The following is a 16,057-nucleotide window of genomic DNA, read 5'->3' on the forward strand; positions in this document are numbered from 1 at the left end:
GCGCACTCTGTGTATGAATTATGAAATGGATGATCATATTCGAGCATCACCCACCCAATTTACCTGGTACATGGATAAAACCTAAAAGGTAATTTGTCTATTTCTACATATGTATTCTAATCAACTGAGTAAAGTTCATGAGGAAATCTAGGCTAAACGAGGCCCGATAAAAAATCATGCTCTTAGGCTTCGTTCGGTTGTCAAGATAAGATAGATTAAATAATCTAATGAAAAGTCAATTATTTTATCGCACCCTTAGACGTCCAGCAAAAAAATTGTCTAAAAGGCACGATAAAACATGATAGCATAATGTTTACGATCAACCCGAGAAATTACTGTAGGTCCAATTTTTTTAGTTAATCTTCACAACCAAACGAGGCCGAGGCCTTAATATATTGATGTATTCATGAAATTGTGGGGTATCATCCTACGAACTACCAGAAGTAGTTGAAAAAATGTCACTGTAATGGATTTTGGAACAGAATTTTCAGACATGTGCCAACTCTAATTCTTTAATTTTGTCAAAATAGAGGGGCAAGTACAAACAACTAGAATAGTAGTCGAAAATGAGTAGGCAGATTTCGGAACCAGTCCATACAATCACCATCCACTTTTGCCACCCACACTCACCAATCTAAACCCATTATATTTCTATTATTTACACTCACTTTATGCCTTCTAGACTTGATAAATAAAATAATATTAATAAAAATAAAATCAATTAGGGACATTCTATTTTCTCTAAACTGAAAAATTAGTTCTAATCACGTTCCGGAAAAAAAAAAATTGTAAATCATAATTTTCCAAATTCGAAATAAAAAAATATTATTACAAAAATCGGAAAAAAAAACTTATTATGAATGTTTGACCCGAACTAAAAAACACAAAGGCCCGCCAAACGAAAAAGCCCATCTTCAAACTTGGGTCCAAATTTCCAGCAAATATGCGCTTTATACTTGCAGGTAAATCGTAAAACATGGCCTAGTTGCCGTTGCTGCGGAATTCGAATTTCCTTCCAATTTTTCTAGGTTAAGCTTCAAATACATTCTGGCTCACATGTCTCGTGTTATCCATCAGCTTGATCAGCAGCGGGTACATTTTTGTTTCGTTTTCTTTTGATCGTACATTTTCAATCAATTTTTGTATGAAATATGTCGTTTTATGGATCTAGTCTTGTTTCTTCCTTTTTTTTTTGCTTGGTTATGTTGAATTGCGATTTGCGAAGCTTGATTGAAGGAAATCATTATGCCAGAGTTAATTGTGATGATATGGTCGAACACTCTGTTGAGGTAATATATATATGCCTGCTGTGAACTTGTGCGCATGTGTTAGACAGTGATAATTGTTTGTATTGATTGGTTTATGTTTGTCACGAAAGATCGTGTACAGTGGTTGGGTCAATATCGGATACTAGGTCGAAAAATTGGGTAAGTTGTATGCATAAACCTCGTTGTGTTACAATGTTCCATACGACTTGACAACAATGCGGATGGAGAAAAAACCAATTCAAACTGAAAAATAGGCTGTGTTTTTCTTTATTCGAATGATTAATATAACTTTCATAATGGAAGTACCAGGATTCTAGGGCTAAATTCTTGAGCGGTAGCTTTAGCCAACTTTGCGTCTCAGCTCCAGCTAAAGCCGTTCAAATCCAACTTTATGCCATTTGAAGCAATATTGTTTTCATCATTTGTGTTGAGATCCAAGTTTGTCGAGACGAGAGGTAGTTTGAGTTCTGTTGATGCCTTCTGCTTCTCTGGTCTAGAAAAATCACTTCTATTCGTGTTATGATCAAAGAATTTGACATCTGCTTTTGCTTCTTTAAACGTTCCATCTCGATAGTTGCTATCACCATTCCATTGATCACCCGGTAAGTCAATGTTCATCGATAAACTGTTGAGGTTGGTTTCTGCATTTTCGACATTGTTATTTTCCATTGAAAGATACTTTCCGCTCTCTTTTAGGTTCTCACGCCACCTGAGTTCCGTTTTCTGTAGACTCGTGTCTTTGTCATTAACCTTTGACTCCATATGTGCTCTTAAATTGAAAGGTTTTAAACCAAGGTTGTTATGCAGTTCTTGATCCATCACAGAACCTTCAAATGAGTTTAAGCAGCTATCCATAGAACAATCTGCTGCCTGAGCTTTTTGTCTTTGGTGCAGGCTTGTATCCGAGAGTTCTTTCGTTCCTGAAAATGCTCCCAAGTTCTGACTTCCAAGGGTTTCCTGTGCCTTTTCTAGTACAGACTCCAAATATTTACCTTGAGCTTCTATCCGCAGCTGCAAATGACGCTGTACCTATCAAATTAGAGTAATACTTATTACAACATCAACATTTAGCTTTCAAAGTACTTTGAGTTCTCTGTGATCAGTTTCCTTTTAATCGCCGATGATATTTTTGTGGTAATGGTGGTTTTCAAACTCTAGTATTCATTCAACTTCTCTTTTCTGTTCTTTCTGTTAACATGTATTTGTCCGATTGTAATAGAGTTGCATTAAGTATTCATACTTTCCCCTTTTCTAATCAAATGATAATGTAAGGCTGCATGGAAATTTGCTAAGTTGTTTACCTCCAGCTGTTCATGTAGTCTTTGTTGCACGTTAATTTGCATCTGTATTGCTTCGCCGAGATGTATATTTCTGAAATATATTATAGAAATGTGAGCTCAGATAAACATATGAAAATAATAGGATAAACATATTTTCAGGTTTGCAGTTCGTACTTTGTTGTTTGGGTTGCAATATTAGGATTACTCGTGTGAGGCTCGGGTACTCTATCTGCTGTGGCTGCCATCAGTTCTCAACCATGTCAGTAAACTTATATATTATATTTCTAATATAAAAGTATGCTCCAGCAAATTTATGATTTCTTACAAGCTTTATTATTATTCCCACTAGTAGCTTGTCCGTAATGAGTTTTGCTGAGTCTGTACTTCTGCAAGTAAAATTGATGAAGTCTGAGATCATCTGGTTATAATTGAGGCATGCATGTAACCAAAATGAACCCTGATGTATTTGGTTACACAGATAAATTCATGTCTGAAAAAATTGTATGACCGTTCGAGTTCATTATGCATGTCTACCATGTTTTCTCTCATGATTTTGCCTAGTTTTGTTAGTCGAGTTCCTTAAATTTGAAGTACAAATCGGCGTATGCCTTTTTTAAAAATAATCTCAAGTTTTGAGTGGAATTGTTACCTAAGATTGCATTTGTGACGAATAACTGACCTGAAGATGACTCTTTAAGTGGTATAGAGTTAATCCTGGTATTCCCATAAGTTTCAAGACTGACTTTGGAGTAGCTTCTGCAACACCAGGAATAATGTAATTAACCATATGCAAGACACTGTTACTTGGTAATTCCAAATTCAGAACTTTATTTAAGCTTACTTTCTGCTCCACCCAATTGGTTTACTGCTTCGATAAACCGTTCATGGAGGTCAGCGGTCCATTTTAGTCTTGGCTTAGCATCAGTTGACAGCATAAGTCCCGAATCTCCGTTGCCATTCGCTCCTTGAAGGAACAACTGCCTTTCATGAGGTTGAATGGACATCTTCGAGGAAGGGTGAATGTTCTTTCCTTGGCGATGATACATTTTGTTGTCTTCGATTTAATAGTTTGTAGCGATCAGCTCATGTTTGGAGTGTAAGGAAGTGAAACGGTATCAAGAAATAATTATACCTGAAAATGATTTAACGTGCCTGCACAATCTGCTGCAACCTTGAATGCGAGTTATGATTCTGATATATTCTGGTGGTATTATTTTGCAATCTGATGCTTGGTAAAGAAGCTATCTACTAATGGCCTTGTATGTTATTTGTTTCTTTGACCTGATTTTGCCTATCAGAGTTGTACTTGGGGATGTCTTATAAGCATAGAGAGAGAGAGAGAGAGAGAGAGAGAGAGAGAGAGAGAGAGAGAGAGAGAGAGAGAGAGAGAGAGAGAGAGAGAGAGAGAGAGAGAGAGAGAGAGAGAGAGAGAGAGAGAGAGAGAGAGAGAGAGAGAGAGAGAGAGAGAGAGAGAGAGAGAGAGAGAGAGAGAGAGAGAGAGAGAGAGAGAGAGAGAGAGAGAGAGAGAGAGAGAGAGAGAGAGAGAGAGAGAGAGAGAGAGAGAGAGAGAGAGAGAGAGAGAGAGAGAGAGAGAGAGAGAGAGAGAGAGAGAGAGAGAGAGAGAGAGAGAGAGAGAGAGAGAGAGAGAGAGAGAGAGAGAGAGAGAGAGAGAGAGAGAGAGAGAGAGAGAGAGAGAGAGAGAGAGAGAGAGAGAGAGAGAGAGAGAGAGAGAGAGAGAGAGAGAGAGAGAGAGAGAGAGAGAGAGAGAGAGAGAGAGAGAGAGAGAGAGAGAGAGAGAGAGAGAGAGAGAGAGAGAGAGAGAGAGAGAGAGAGAGAGAGAGAGAGAGAGAGAGAGAGAGAGAGAGAGAGAGAGAGAGAGAGAGAGAGAGAGAGAGAGAGAGAGAGAGAGAGAGAGAGAGAGAGAGAGAGAGAGAGAGAGAGAGAGAGAGAGAGAGAGAGAGAGAGAGAGAGAGAGAGAGAGAGAGAGAGAGAGAGAGAGAGAGAGAGAGAGAGAGAGAGAGAGAGAGAGAGAGAGAGAGAGAGAGAGAGAGAGAGAGAGAGAGAGAGAGAGAGAGAGAGAGAGAGAGAGAGAGAGAGAGAGAGAGAGAGAGAGAGAGAGAGAGAGAGAGAGAGAGAGAGAGAGAGAGAGAGAGAGAGAGAGAGAGAGAGAGAGAGAGAGAGAGAGAGAGAGAGAGAGAGAGAGAGAGAGAGAGAGAGAGAGAGAGAGAGAGAGAGAGAGAGAGAGAGAGAGAGAGAATACAAGTGAGGCATAGAATCTTGGAAAGGGACAAAAGAACATCAGATCCAATCCAATCTTATAGCGACATGAGAAGATATCTTGTCCTTCCATTTTCATGCACCCATGGGTCCTCTCTTGCAACTTCTCTTTGTACTACTGACTTATAATTCCTTTCACTATGACTAATTGAAATGTAATGCCTTACAATACGTACGAGAATAGATCCACCTCAGTCTTTCTTTTTCTTGCACTATGTATTTGTCATCTGCAAAGTTTAGGAACCTTATTCCAAGAACGGATGGTGGAATTGTTTTCCCTCTGATGGGATTGGAGGAATCCACTATCTATCATGTCTGAAACATTCAAAGTCATTTTTTTCCGCAAAGAAGATTCTATGACTGAAGCATCTAGTTAGCATTGGATGCAATTGATAAAGTTTAAAAGAAAGGGAAAAAAAGGCACTGGTCAGTTTATGCTTCCTTGATGTTCTCCCAAGTCTAGGTTTGAGTAACAAATAGAACACTTTCCTTTCTACCCTGTTTCTCTATTTAATTTTGTTATGAACACACAGTATAATAATAAGGTGAGCATGGAAATGTTCAAACATCCTAGACTTGGTTTCATGGTTAGCTTGACATAAGAAATGAATTTAGCCATCTGGACTATATAGACATCATTTTTTTTACGCCATTGTTCTGTTTTTTCTAAGTTCTTTTTCCAAACAATGTTAAGTTCTTTACTGCTTCCATTTTACTTTTACTGCCTCTCTCTCTCTCTCACACACACACAGATTGATCCTTCTCAATACAGGTTGGAGATTCTTCTGGTAGTGCTGGAATTTATTCACGAAATCGAGATACCTGCTACGTGTTGCAGGTCTCTGGAGCATCACACCATCAATTGTAGTACGTGTCAACACGCTCTTGTCTTCTTCTTTGATGTAAAGTCAATAGATTTGAGTATATTTTTTCTTGAAAAATATTATACGTGTTAAGAAAATATATCAAGTATTCTCATATCTGAACATCTGAGTTGTGAAAAAGGGGAAATGCTTCTTCTTAGCTTTGTTTGAAGGCCAGGAATGGCATAACGAACACATTCCCTTTTGTTTCCTTAGGAAAGTTTGGTACTTATTCAGCTTAGACAGAATTAATAAAGAGATAGGTTAGGTCCCAACTATATCTTTTAAATTCTTCAAATATGGCACAAAGAAGATGGTCCCAGTTTATTGGGACCCTTCGAAAAGAAAATAAAGGGATTGTACTTACTTCTATACTTACATTGAATGGAAAAATGACAAGTCATTACACGAAGATTACCAGTTGCTTTGGCCTTGACTTGAGTCTTAAATGCATCTACAGTACTTGAACATGAACAGATAAATGCTTCATTTTCGTATAATTATAATTTCTAATCTCTTTATGGGAGTATCCTTTAAAATGGAAGGATGTCAATATATGTCGCCTCATGACACCTTTGTAGGTAGAAACCTTATGATATGCATAGATTTGTTGTTTCGCGTTATTGCACTTTTAATATGGCATAACCAGAAGATTAATGCATTCATCATCTGTACGGCATGCCTATGCTGGACTTATTAACCTTTTTTTTCATGGTTAAAATGGAAATTCTGCAGGTGGCATTCGAAGTACAGTAACAATAACGACAAGCAATCAGTAATGTCAATAAAATCGGAAATAAATTATAAATCTGCATGTACGGTGGTGCCAACCGGTGACTCACTATTAGACTCAATATGGCGACTACCAACTGGTAAATGTAGTATTTTACATACTGCCTGTGTTGTGTCTCAAGTAAAGAACCATTATAAACTGATACACTATTATGCTTAATTAAAAGTTGAATATTAAATTATTAAAGACCTGATGCCAAGTAAATAATATTCCTCTGCCTTGAACAAAGTCTGTACATTTGTTCTAATAAAGGTTTGAGGAGGTAGTCCTCTTATTCTCATATATTAAGATAACTTATGCAGTTTGGAGGAATCTGTGAAAACCTTTATACAAAGTGGTAAAGCAGAATTCTTCAATAGTTCTGCTGGCATGTGGATAAGAATGACTTAAAGATAGGCTCAATAAGCTGTCTCGAACTTGCTTAAACTACAAGCATCCATCTAAGTTAATTATATTTGTTGCTAATTGCATGGACTTAAACATTTTTGGTACTATAGGATCGAAACAAAAGTACGCGATGTTATCAAAATTCTAAGATAAAATTATTTGAAATGACAGTAGAAACAAATTGCATAGTGGACAAAATTTGGTTCCGAGAGGCACAATTACAACTATATTTAGAGTTACCTTTATTTGATGTTGCCATAAAGTCACCACACTTGTGCTCTCTCTCTCTCTCTCTGTTGGATAGTACGGTACGATAGGCACCCTCCACTTTTTAACCATATTGCATTCCATTTTTTCTTCTCTATGCATGCATGTGTATAAATATTCTCAACTTTCCTTTTTCTCTCTTTAGACTCCTCTATTAGGTTGCTTAGTTTCACTTAGAAGAACCTTAAGGCTGTGACAGTCGACTACACGTGATTGTATTGACTTAATAAGATCGAAATAGCCACATAATTCTATTTGTTACAGGGGAAAAAAAACAAAAACCGAAGAGGCGAGAAAGAGTGAGATTCTGAGGAATAATGGAATTTGAGAATCTTAACTCAAAGTAAAGGTGATGGGCTGGATTCTCAAGTCAAGAATATTGCTTATTCTTTCCTACTCAAGGCCACCAAAAATGGGTTCCATCTTTATCCGATCCTCTTGGTGAACAGTTTATGTAAGATTCCTCTCATCAAGCATTCACGGATGATTATTGGTAAGTGATTTTCCTTTTCGGCCAAGTATTGTTATTAATTAATATATTCCTTGCTAATTAATTGCTCTTTTCTGTGAATATTTTTATAAATTATGTGCTAATATCCATTTAGTCAATTGGCAAGTTGCTGTCTGAACTCTAATCAGTCGTGTGCGAGAGAATGAAATATTTGATTACATTATGGATGCCATTTTATGAAAGTAATACTAATATTGAAGCTCAAGTTCCTAACATTCTCTCTGACTTGATTATAATGTTAGTGGAATATTAGCACATAGAGCATCAACTCTTTCATGCCTCTACATAATTTTCTTTATAATAGCCATAAATGAATTACTTGCATAGTTTTTCGATCAAAATTCGAGTTTTTCGATCTGAATATGTGTGTATTGTTAAGTACCCACTTTGCACACATCTACATGTATACGTGCCTGATCGTGTGTAGACCTACGATGTAATGATATTTAGAGTATTTCGCCCACCGTACAATAGAATAATCTCGTTGGAGTTAGATGAGGATCAATAAAGATAGATATTATTAGATGTAACCGATAATCTATTTTAATTTAATCATAATAAGGTTGGATGGATGTGTTCAGATGCTTGGTCTGTTTGAGTAATCTTTGGACAAGTTAAAAGGGCAATTAAAGGTGGGGTTGTTTGATAGAAATAAGCATTTGTTCGAATGCTAATGCAAATTGAGGCTATGTTGCCACCAAATATTTAATTAGCTGATAAAGTTAAGATTTTGTGTTGAACTAGGAACAACATTTATGCTCACTTGCTAGCTAGTTGAAAAGAAAAATAAAAAAAACGGCAAGGGACGATCTAGCAGTTGGAGCAAGTGAGCACGTGTTAATTGATTCAGGTTCGAATCCCCTTGCCAATGATTGCTAGGTCGAGTTTGTCACACATGATTTGCCTAGTGTGGCTTACGTCTTTTGTATAGTTTGCAAGTTATTATTATATGAGAGTGTAGGTTAATCCAGTGCACATGTATGGTTGGTTGCGAGTTCCTGACTTCCTTCGTCACCAAAAAAAAGAAAAAAAAAACCATTGATGATAACTTCTAATAACGTCATTCATTTTAAAATAATATTTTTGAAAAAATGTGTACAGTATATTACATGGCTAATTTATTTTTCCAACTAATTCTCTTTTTTTTTTTTTTTAAATCTTTATAAATTACTCTCTCCACTTGTGAGAATTAATATTTAACAAAATCTATGAGTAACATGGGTAAATATGGAAAAAGAAAAATTATTGGAACATTTGGTATTGTAAAGTGAAAAATAATACGATACACAAAAATATGTATGGTATTGGAAAAATATATACAATACGACTAAAATAATTATTACCAGGCCCAGTGTTCTCACGTGAGCTACTAAGTAAGGCCCAAATAATTTCCTACATGGTTACCTGCCTCTATATTTTTTATTTTTTTAAAAGAAGATTTTTTTTTAATAAAAAAAATAGTTTATTTAAAGTAAATAAAATGGAGAAAATAATTCAAATATTTAGGCAAAAAGAATTGGTGAAAGGATTATCTCGAACAATTTCCCACTATATATCCATCGCTGTTGTGGTACCAGTCACCAGAAGACAATTGTCAAGTCAGTTTCATAACATCTTTGCTTGTATGGTCTCTGCTAGTTTTCCCATCTTATTACGATAAAAAGTTGCTCAACTTTTAACTGTAGCCGTTTTATGTGGAACTTTCTTTATATTCCACTTACTCATCTTCTTTTCTTTTTTTTTTTTTTTGTTAAATTTATTTATATGTGTTTATTTTTTTGCTAAAATTGGTGGGAAACAGAATCTGGTGCAGCCTACTATCTAGGCTGACTAATTCCACATTATTTGATGATGCATGTGTTAGGGAGATATTGCCACTACCAACTGAGCTACACGCCACAAGGTTGATGATTATTATGATATGTTCGGCAAATTAGGGCCCATTCTTGAGATATGCTCAAATTACGAAAACATCCCTCATATTAGGGTAATTAAAATCACTCATTAAATATGTATTGTCTTACACGTTCATCCTTTTAATATCAAATATACCTACTGAATGAGAGGTTTTTTCATAACACAATACATAGTTGAGCGAATTATTGTAATTATCCAAACAAAATGAGGTTTTTCGTAATTTGGATTTACGTCGGGGTGGCCGTAATTTACCCTATATTATATGATTTATATTCAATTTACATGTTTTGTTTATCTTTTATGGTATTTTATATGAATGTAGGATCCAAAGTACTTCAGTTTGTAGTGCCCACACCATTTAGGTGTCATATTATTTAAAAAAAAAACCTTTTTTTTTTATGTTTATTGTGAAGAAAAAGAAAATATTGGCCGGCGTTAAAGCGGTGTTAGCAGGGGAAGGTTATATTCGTATTGCAAATAATTTTCTAGAAGAGGATGTCACATTTTTATTTATTTTTAATCACTAAATAATACTTAGTGGCAATAACAGAGGTTGACTCTTGCACCAAAAGGCGAAATCCCTCGCCCCCAGGGCCCCCATCCCTTGGCCCGACAAGGATTGATGGAGGAATGTAAATCATGGTAACTCAACGGTCCGTTAAGGTAGCGGACCCGGACCTGGTGCCCACAAGGAACCAACTCATTGGAGTTGAAATTCCCACACTGCGGCTGCCAGGATTCGATCCTAGGACCTTGCACCAACTTACCACCTCCGGAACCAGTTAAGCTACACCCATGCGGGCAACAGAGGTTGACTCTCGTTTAGTGACAAGTTGTGTTAGTTTTCCTATGTGGTCACAAAATGTTGACGACATTGTCTCAAGGGTTTGTTCAAGTACCTATTGTCTATCTACGAAAATGGCTTCATTAAATAATTTAAATTAAGTTAGTTATGTGATTTTTTTTTATTTTATTTTTTTAATGAAAACTCCTAGCCAACTATATAGGTGCACTGGATAAACCTACACTTATCTGATTTTATTAATATATATAAGTGATTAGAGTGTGGCATAGAATAAAATAATTCTATTATCTTAATATATATATAAGTGATTGGTGTGAGAGAAATAAAATTGCATGATTGTCCTCACGAATATAATCCCATCTCTTTGCTGGTGAAATTTGTCCTGATTTATGTTTCCATGCATTAAAACCATTATATTTATCTCAACAAAAAATAAATCTTATCACAATGAAAGCTGTTTAAAAACATAGAAAATCCTAACAAAATCCACTTTAGATAATTACATATCTAAAACAAATAACTAGAATTCTATTGCTAATTGCCTATATATGTAAGTTGTTTAACTAACTAATGATTGTAACATGGCTTTAGGTGTGTGTATAAAGCCACACGCATAAAGATAAAAATCCTGTCCCTCAGCAGAAAACTACTAGTGGGAAAAGTTGTATTTATATTTGTTGGTTTGCTGCAGTATATTATTGCCCATCGATCACCACCATATCATTCATTCATTGTACAGCTTACAGCTTTTCAAAAGCCATTCAATTATATATATTTAGCCATCCAAAAATTTGCATCAAATTAGCTTATAAGTTATAATGATGGCTGCTCCAAGATTTGCTTTCTTCATCCTTGCAACTATCCTCTTTTTTGTTCACTCCTTCTCTACTCCCACACAACGTACGTCTTTCTTTCTTTCTTCAACTATGTCTTCTGTGTGTGTGTGTGTGTGTGTGTGTGTGTGTGTGTGTGTGTGTGTTGGGGGGTGGGGGTGGGGGTGGGAGGTGACTTTGCTTTCCATTATGTTCTTTGAATTATTTTGTCCTAGATTCTTGAATTACCGGTAGGCGGTAGCAGAGTAGATTCTTGGTTCTGTATGTTTTATGTCATCCTTTTTCAAGAAAAACGAAAAAACAAAACAGGGTTTATTCGTTTGTTATGAAATTATTTCAACTCCAAGCATGCATGTTTTTGTTGCATCGAACTGACGCATTTACCATATCCGTATTTACTTTCACATGTTAATTTAACTGCCATTTGTTATCTTGGGCTGTTCTGAATGTCATTTGGATAATTGAATTTTGCTATATTGTACTTCACATAGCAAAAGGACAGGTATATATTCTTACATTAGACATGAATCTTGAATTTGAACAGAGGAAACATAGTTAACTAGACAGATATACACTTAACTTGTGCAACCTTTTTCAGTTTTGCTCTTCTTTCTGATATATTCAGACCAGAAATTTTTTTATATATTGAACCTGTAAAAAATGACTAATTTATGATATTTATGTACCTAATTACTGATGAAAAATAAAAAAAAATACAAATTGATTGATTTTCTTTTTTCTTTTTTTAACAGAGGGTGTTGGAGAAGCAATGCAATTCACATACGCAGGAGCTACAGGCCCTGACAAATGGGGAAGCATCAACCCGAATTTCTCCATGTGTGCAAACGGAAAATCGCAGTCTCCGATTAACCTCTTGACAGACAAAGCCATTCTTAACAGGAACTTAAAGCCTTTGCTCAGATCATATGATCCCACAAATGTCACTTTGATCAACAACAAGTTCAATGTTGGGGTTAGTTAGTTTCTTCACAATTAAAAAATAAAATAAAAAATCATTTGTTTTATGTGCTAACATTTTTGTACACAGGTGCGTTACCCTGCTAATTCAGGGTCCATGGTTATAGATGGCAAGATATATACCTTGAAGCAAATGCATTGGCATTCTCCTTCTGAGCACAGAATAAATGGAAAACAGTAAGTAATTATTTCATTTTACATTCTCTTTTTTATACACTTACATATTTTAAATTCAATATGTGTGTGTGTGTGTGTGTGTGTGTGTGTGTGTGTGTGTGTGTGTGTGTGTGTGTGTGTGTGTGTGTGTGTATATATATATATATATATATATATATATATATATATATATATATAGGTATGCTGCAGAGCTTCATTTGGTGCACATTGCTGATGATGGAAGTGTTTCTGTAGTTGCGATTCTTCTCGAATACGGACAACCCGATCCACTTCTTGCTAAGGTGAAAGTTCAAACAAAAATAAAAAAATAAAAAATAAAAAATGAAAAAAATTCTGCTTAAATCAAGGATGGGAATAAAATAGCTAATATTTTTTCAATGATTCTTGATTTACAGATACAGAAAAAATTGAATGAACTAGCATATGAGGTGAAAAGCCACGAGGATACCCCGATTCAAGTTGGCCCGTTTCACCCGACCGAAGTGAGGAAAAGAACCCACAAGTACTATAGATACAATGGCTCGTTTACCACCCCTCCTTGCACGCAAAATGTCGTATGGAATATTCTTGGCAAGGTAGATACTAAATAACATACTTTCATTGTCCTAAACATTTTCTTTATAGTTGAGATAAAAAAATTTAATAATGTTGTATATATACAGGTGAGATCAATATCCAGAAAGCAAGTGGAGGCTATCAGGGCTCCCCTGGACACGAAATGTAAGAACAATGCTCGGCCTTGCCAGCCAATGAACGGACGACGCGTGGACCTATACGACGAGGACGTCATTAACGCTCATAAGAAACGGTACTTAAAGCACTAATGCATATCATTCACAATGAGAAATTTGCTTTTTAGATATCTTTGTATGTGCGCTCACTTTTCAAAAGGCAATAATCTCTGTGACAGTAAATTGAAGTATCAATAAAATCACTTTTATGTTTGAAGCCGTACATAAATAATGCACAAGCTACATTATTGATTATATATCATAGTCAATTATGGTGTGATATTATTAGTTACTTCAATGTTTCGTTTCCTCTTAATGAGATTTCGTACTCACATCGAATTTCTCGATTTTCTTTTCGGGAATAATAATTCGATCTGATTCGTGCGACTTGCACCCAATACTTTCTTAGGGAAGATTTGAGCATACTACTAAGTCTAGAAAATGACAGAATATGACTTGGAGTTAGGAAAAAAAAATGTGTGCATTTACTTCCAGGAGTAAAACTGAGCTATCATATTCTCTTTCAGAGAATTAATGGTCAAGTTAACTCTTAAAAAAGTCTACAAAATGTTCCTTATTTCCTAATTAGACGTGGAAGCAATCCATTTGCACCTGTTCAACTATTCTCTCTCAAAAAAATAACTTATTAATTATATTGCCAACTATGCCCTTGTATTAGGAGTTGTTATTTTCAAAATCTACATTTGGAAAAAAAACAGCATAACAGAAAATTCAAAATTTCAATACAAGGGTTTCGGGTAAAATTTCAATTCAAAATTCAAAACTACTATATATATATATATATAGTAGTTTTATATTTACAATGTCGTACCATTTATCAAAGCCCAAAAAATATGAGACGATAATGAAGGGTAAAATTGAAAAGAGTAACTATTGAACGAGCCCCGTCTTCCACTCAACAACTCTGCCGTCAACCACCACGTAAGACTTTCACGCGCCTCCAGCAAATCAGCTTCTACTGATGGGACCCACAGCCACATGCCGATCTGAATCCAACGCCACTGATATCGCCTGGTTTATATCCTCGGCGGCCCAGGAAACCGACCGCCGTCCCGACGCGAACCTATTCACCCCTCCCAAACCAGGTGGCTCAGCCGCCGTTCCGCCACCAACCGGAATTTCCCGCACTCTCAAACTCACGCTCTTCCGCTGAGGCTCAGCCATCACCCCCACCGCCGGCGGCGGCTCCTCCGATCGGGAAGGCTTCCGGTGACTTTTATTTTTCCTGAACATGCTCATTACCTTAGAATAGAAGCCGGTCTTGTGCTTATTCTCACCGCCGCTGCTCCTCGATTTCTCGATAGGGTTTTCCTTTTTCTTCAACGAATTCGAGCGGCGGCGGCCGCGCTTGGACCGGACTCTCCCCATACACGAAACCTTGGGGGATCCCGGTTCCGCCACGGGAACCGCCCGCTTTCCGGCCACCGACTCGGATCGTTTGGGAAACAGCCTTATATTGGGCGTTTTGCAGGTCCTCCGTTGAGAATCAACGAAGGTGGTTTTCTGTGTCTTCGGCAACCCGATTATGGACGCCTTAGACTTCAAATTAACGGAAGGCCGCTGAGAATTGGAGCTAAAGTTATTGTTGTTCACGGCTGGGTTATTCAAATTTGTCGAATTGGAGTTTCCTTTGGTCGACTCTTTCCGTTCGTACACGGCGTTACGATCGAACCAGTCGTACTCTGCTTCCTTCGACAGCCAGAACGATTCCGGTGGGAGATCCGGCTCCACGTCGACGATGACGTCATTTTTCGTCGGGTTGCCCTCCGCCATAGTCTCGCAGGCGATTTTACATTCGTTGCCTCCGCCGTCTGTCGTCTGAAGATCGACCTCAGGCATTACTACTTAGGTTTTCTAGAGAGAGAAATGCAAAAACTAGAGAGAGAGAGAGAGAGAGAGAGAGACGTGATGGTGTGAATTGGTTGAGAATATAATGCAAGTCACAGGAGAAAAATAGGTGTAATCTTAAATACTTTAAAGGGTTAAATACAAAAACACCCATGTACTATGGACTTTGTATCATTTACCCCCTGTACTACATATAAATACAAAAAACCCCCTCACATTGCATTTTTTCCAAAATATGACGAAAATACCCCTACTCAAATATATATATATATATATATATATATATATTTTTTTTTTTTTTTTTTGAGCCATTTTCCACTATATATTTTACCATTTTCGGTCAAATTTACGTTGAAAATTTTGGTATTTATATTTTTTTCTCCAAAACATCTAATTGCTTACATTTTTTTATTTTCTAAATACAACCGTTTATTTTTGCCATTTTGAGTTTCTTCATTTTTTTTCTTAAATGTCTTCCGGTAGTTCAAACATCCTAAAATTACAAACATCTTTACAATCCTATTATTGTTGATAATTTGAACTACCGGAAGACATTTAAGAAAAAAATGAATAAATTCAAAATGACAAAAATAAAAGGTTTTTATTCAGAAAATTTAAAAAAAAATCTAAGTAATTAAATGTTTTGAAAATAAAAAAATAAAAATTTCCCAAGTAAAATTGACCGAAAATGTTAAAAAAAATATAGTGGAAAATGGCTCAAACAAACCCTTATGTTTATAGGTTTAGCAGGGGTATTTTCGTCATATTTTGGAAAAAATATAATAGCAGGGGGTTTTTGTATTTATGTGTAGTACAGAGGGTAAATGATACAAAGTCCATAGTACAGGGGTGTTTTTGTATTTAACCCTACTTTAAAATTGCAATTTGTCGATTTAATACTGATATGGTTTTGTTAGTGGTTTAATTTAATTTAAAGTTTCAACACTTAACTGGTGATTTCAATTTTTTGCATTGGTTTCAACTTTCAACTTTATCTAGAAAAAGGGAGAGGGAAACAAGGTTCAAAATTTTATGCCAATAGATACAAAAAGCAAAAAGTTATTAAAATGATGGCTTAAAAAATTCAAACAAATGTTAGTA

At 36.1% G+C, this 16,057-nt stretch overlaps 3 protein-coding genes and 1 long non-coding RNA gene across 8 annotated transcripts; 2 read left to right on the plus strand and 2 right to left on the minus strand.

Moving 5' to 3' along the window:
- The first annotated feature begins 946 nt into the window (after positions 1-946).
- Positions 947-9,587, plus strand: LOC105956771 (uncharacterized). 3 transcript variants are annotated; one of them, XR_016034766.1, is made up of 6 exons: positions 947-1,092; positions 2,708-2,807; positions 5,598-5,692; positions 6,424-6,560; positions 7,400-7,628; positions 9,448-9,587. It is a non-coding gene; the product is annotated as an uncharacterized LOC105956771 (long non-coding RNA). The 3 variants fall into 3 exon arrangements; XR_016034765.1 differs by lacking the exon at positions 9,448-9,587 and having other exon boundaries at positions 7,400-8,646; XR_001172702.2 differs by lacking the exons at positions 6,424-6,560; positions 9,448-9,587 and having other exon boundaries at positions 7,400-8,427.
- On the minus strand, positions 1,329-3,914 carry LOC105956769 (myb-related protein 2). Of its 3 annotated transcripts, XM_012980667.2 has the most exons (7): positions 3,681-3,911; positions 3,390-3,602; positions 3,228-3,304; positions 2,874-2,934; positions 2,723-2,786; positions 2,570-2,639; positions 1,329-2,297 (listed from the first exon to the last, which is right to left on the minus strand). In XM_012980667.2, exons 2-7 carry the CDS (start codon positions 3,592-3,594, stop codon positions 1,626-1,628), a joined length of 1,149 nt encoding a protein of 382 aa, XP_012836121.2. In that variant the 5' UTR covers positions 3,595-3,602; positions 3,681-3,911; the 3' UTR covers positions 1,329-1,625. The 3 variants fall into 3 exon arrangements, with proteins under 3 accessions (XP_012836121.2, XP_012836122.2, XP_012836120.2); XM_012980668.2 differs by having other exon boundaries at positions 1,329-2,279; positions 3,390-3,914; XM_012980666.2 differs by having other exon boundaries at positions 3,390-3,911.
- Positions 9,588-10,998: 1,411 nt separating the features above from the next.
- Positions 10,999-13,304, plus strand: LOC105956773 (alpha carbonic anhydrase 1, chloroplastic). The gene is made up of 6 exons (XM_012980670.2): positions 10,999-11,268; positions 11,954-12,174; positions 12,250-12,356; positions 12,535-12,637; positions 12,752-12,931; positions 13,019-13,304. The coding sequence occupies exons 1-6, from the start codon at positions 11,187-11,189 to the stop codon at positions 13,178-13,180; spliced, it is 855 nt and encodes a 284-aa protein (XP_012836124.2). The 5' UTR covers positions 10,999-11,186; the 3' UTR covers positions 13,181-13,304.
- Positions 13,305-13,892: 588 nt separating this feature from the next.
- Positions 13,893-15,062, minus strand: LOC105956772 (uncharacterized). Its single transcript, XM_012980669.2, has one exon. The coding sequence runs from the start codon at positions 14,945-14,947 to the stop codon at positions 14,057-14,059; it is 891 nt and encodes a 296-aa protein (XP_012836123.2). The 5' UTR covers positions 14,948-15,062; the 3' UTR covers positions 13,893-14,056.
- Between the last annotated feature and the right edge of the window lie 995 nt (positions 15,063-16,057).

This window comes from Erythranthe guttata, chromosome 12 (assembly GCF_056151865.1).
Source record: "Erythranthe guttata isolate IM_541 chromosome 12, IM_541, whole genome shotgun sequence".
Classification (NCBI taxonomy): Eukaryota; Viridiplantae; Streptophyta; class Magnoliopsida; order Lamiales; family Phrymaceae; genus Erythranthe; species Erythranthe guttata.

Coding starts and splice junctions, on each gene's coding strand:
- LOC105956769 (XM_012980667.2), bottom strand. CDS start 3,594: ATGTATCATCGCCAAGGAAAGAACATTCACCCTTCCTCGAAGATGTCC. Junction 3,305..3,389: donor CCAATTGGGTGGAGCAGAAA/GTAAGCTTAAAT, acceptor CTGGTGTTGCAG/AAGCTACTCCAAAGTCAGTC. Junction 2,787..2,873: donor TGGGAATAATAATAAAGCTT/GTAAGAAATCAT, acceptor AACTGATGGCAG/CCACAGCAGATAGAGTACCC.
- LOC105956773 (XM_012980670.2), top strand. CDS start 11,187: ATGATGGCTGCTCCAAGATTTGCTTTCTTCATCCTTGCAACTATCCTC. Junction 12,175..12,249: donor ACAACAAGTTCAATGTTGGG/GTTAGTTAGTTT, acceptor TTTTGTACACAG/GTGCGTTACCCTGCTAATTC. Junction 12,638..12,751: donor CCGATCCACTTCTTGCTAAG/GTGAAAGTTCAA, acceptor CTTGATTTACAG/ATACAGAAAAAATTGAATGA.
- LOC105956772 (XM_012980669.2), bottom strand. CDS start 14,947: ATGCCTGAGGTCGATCTTCAGACGACAGACGGCGGAGGCAACGAATGT.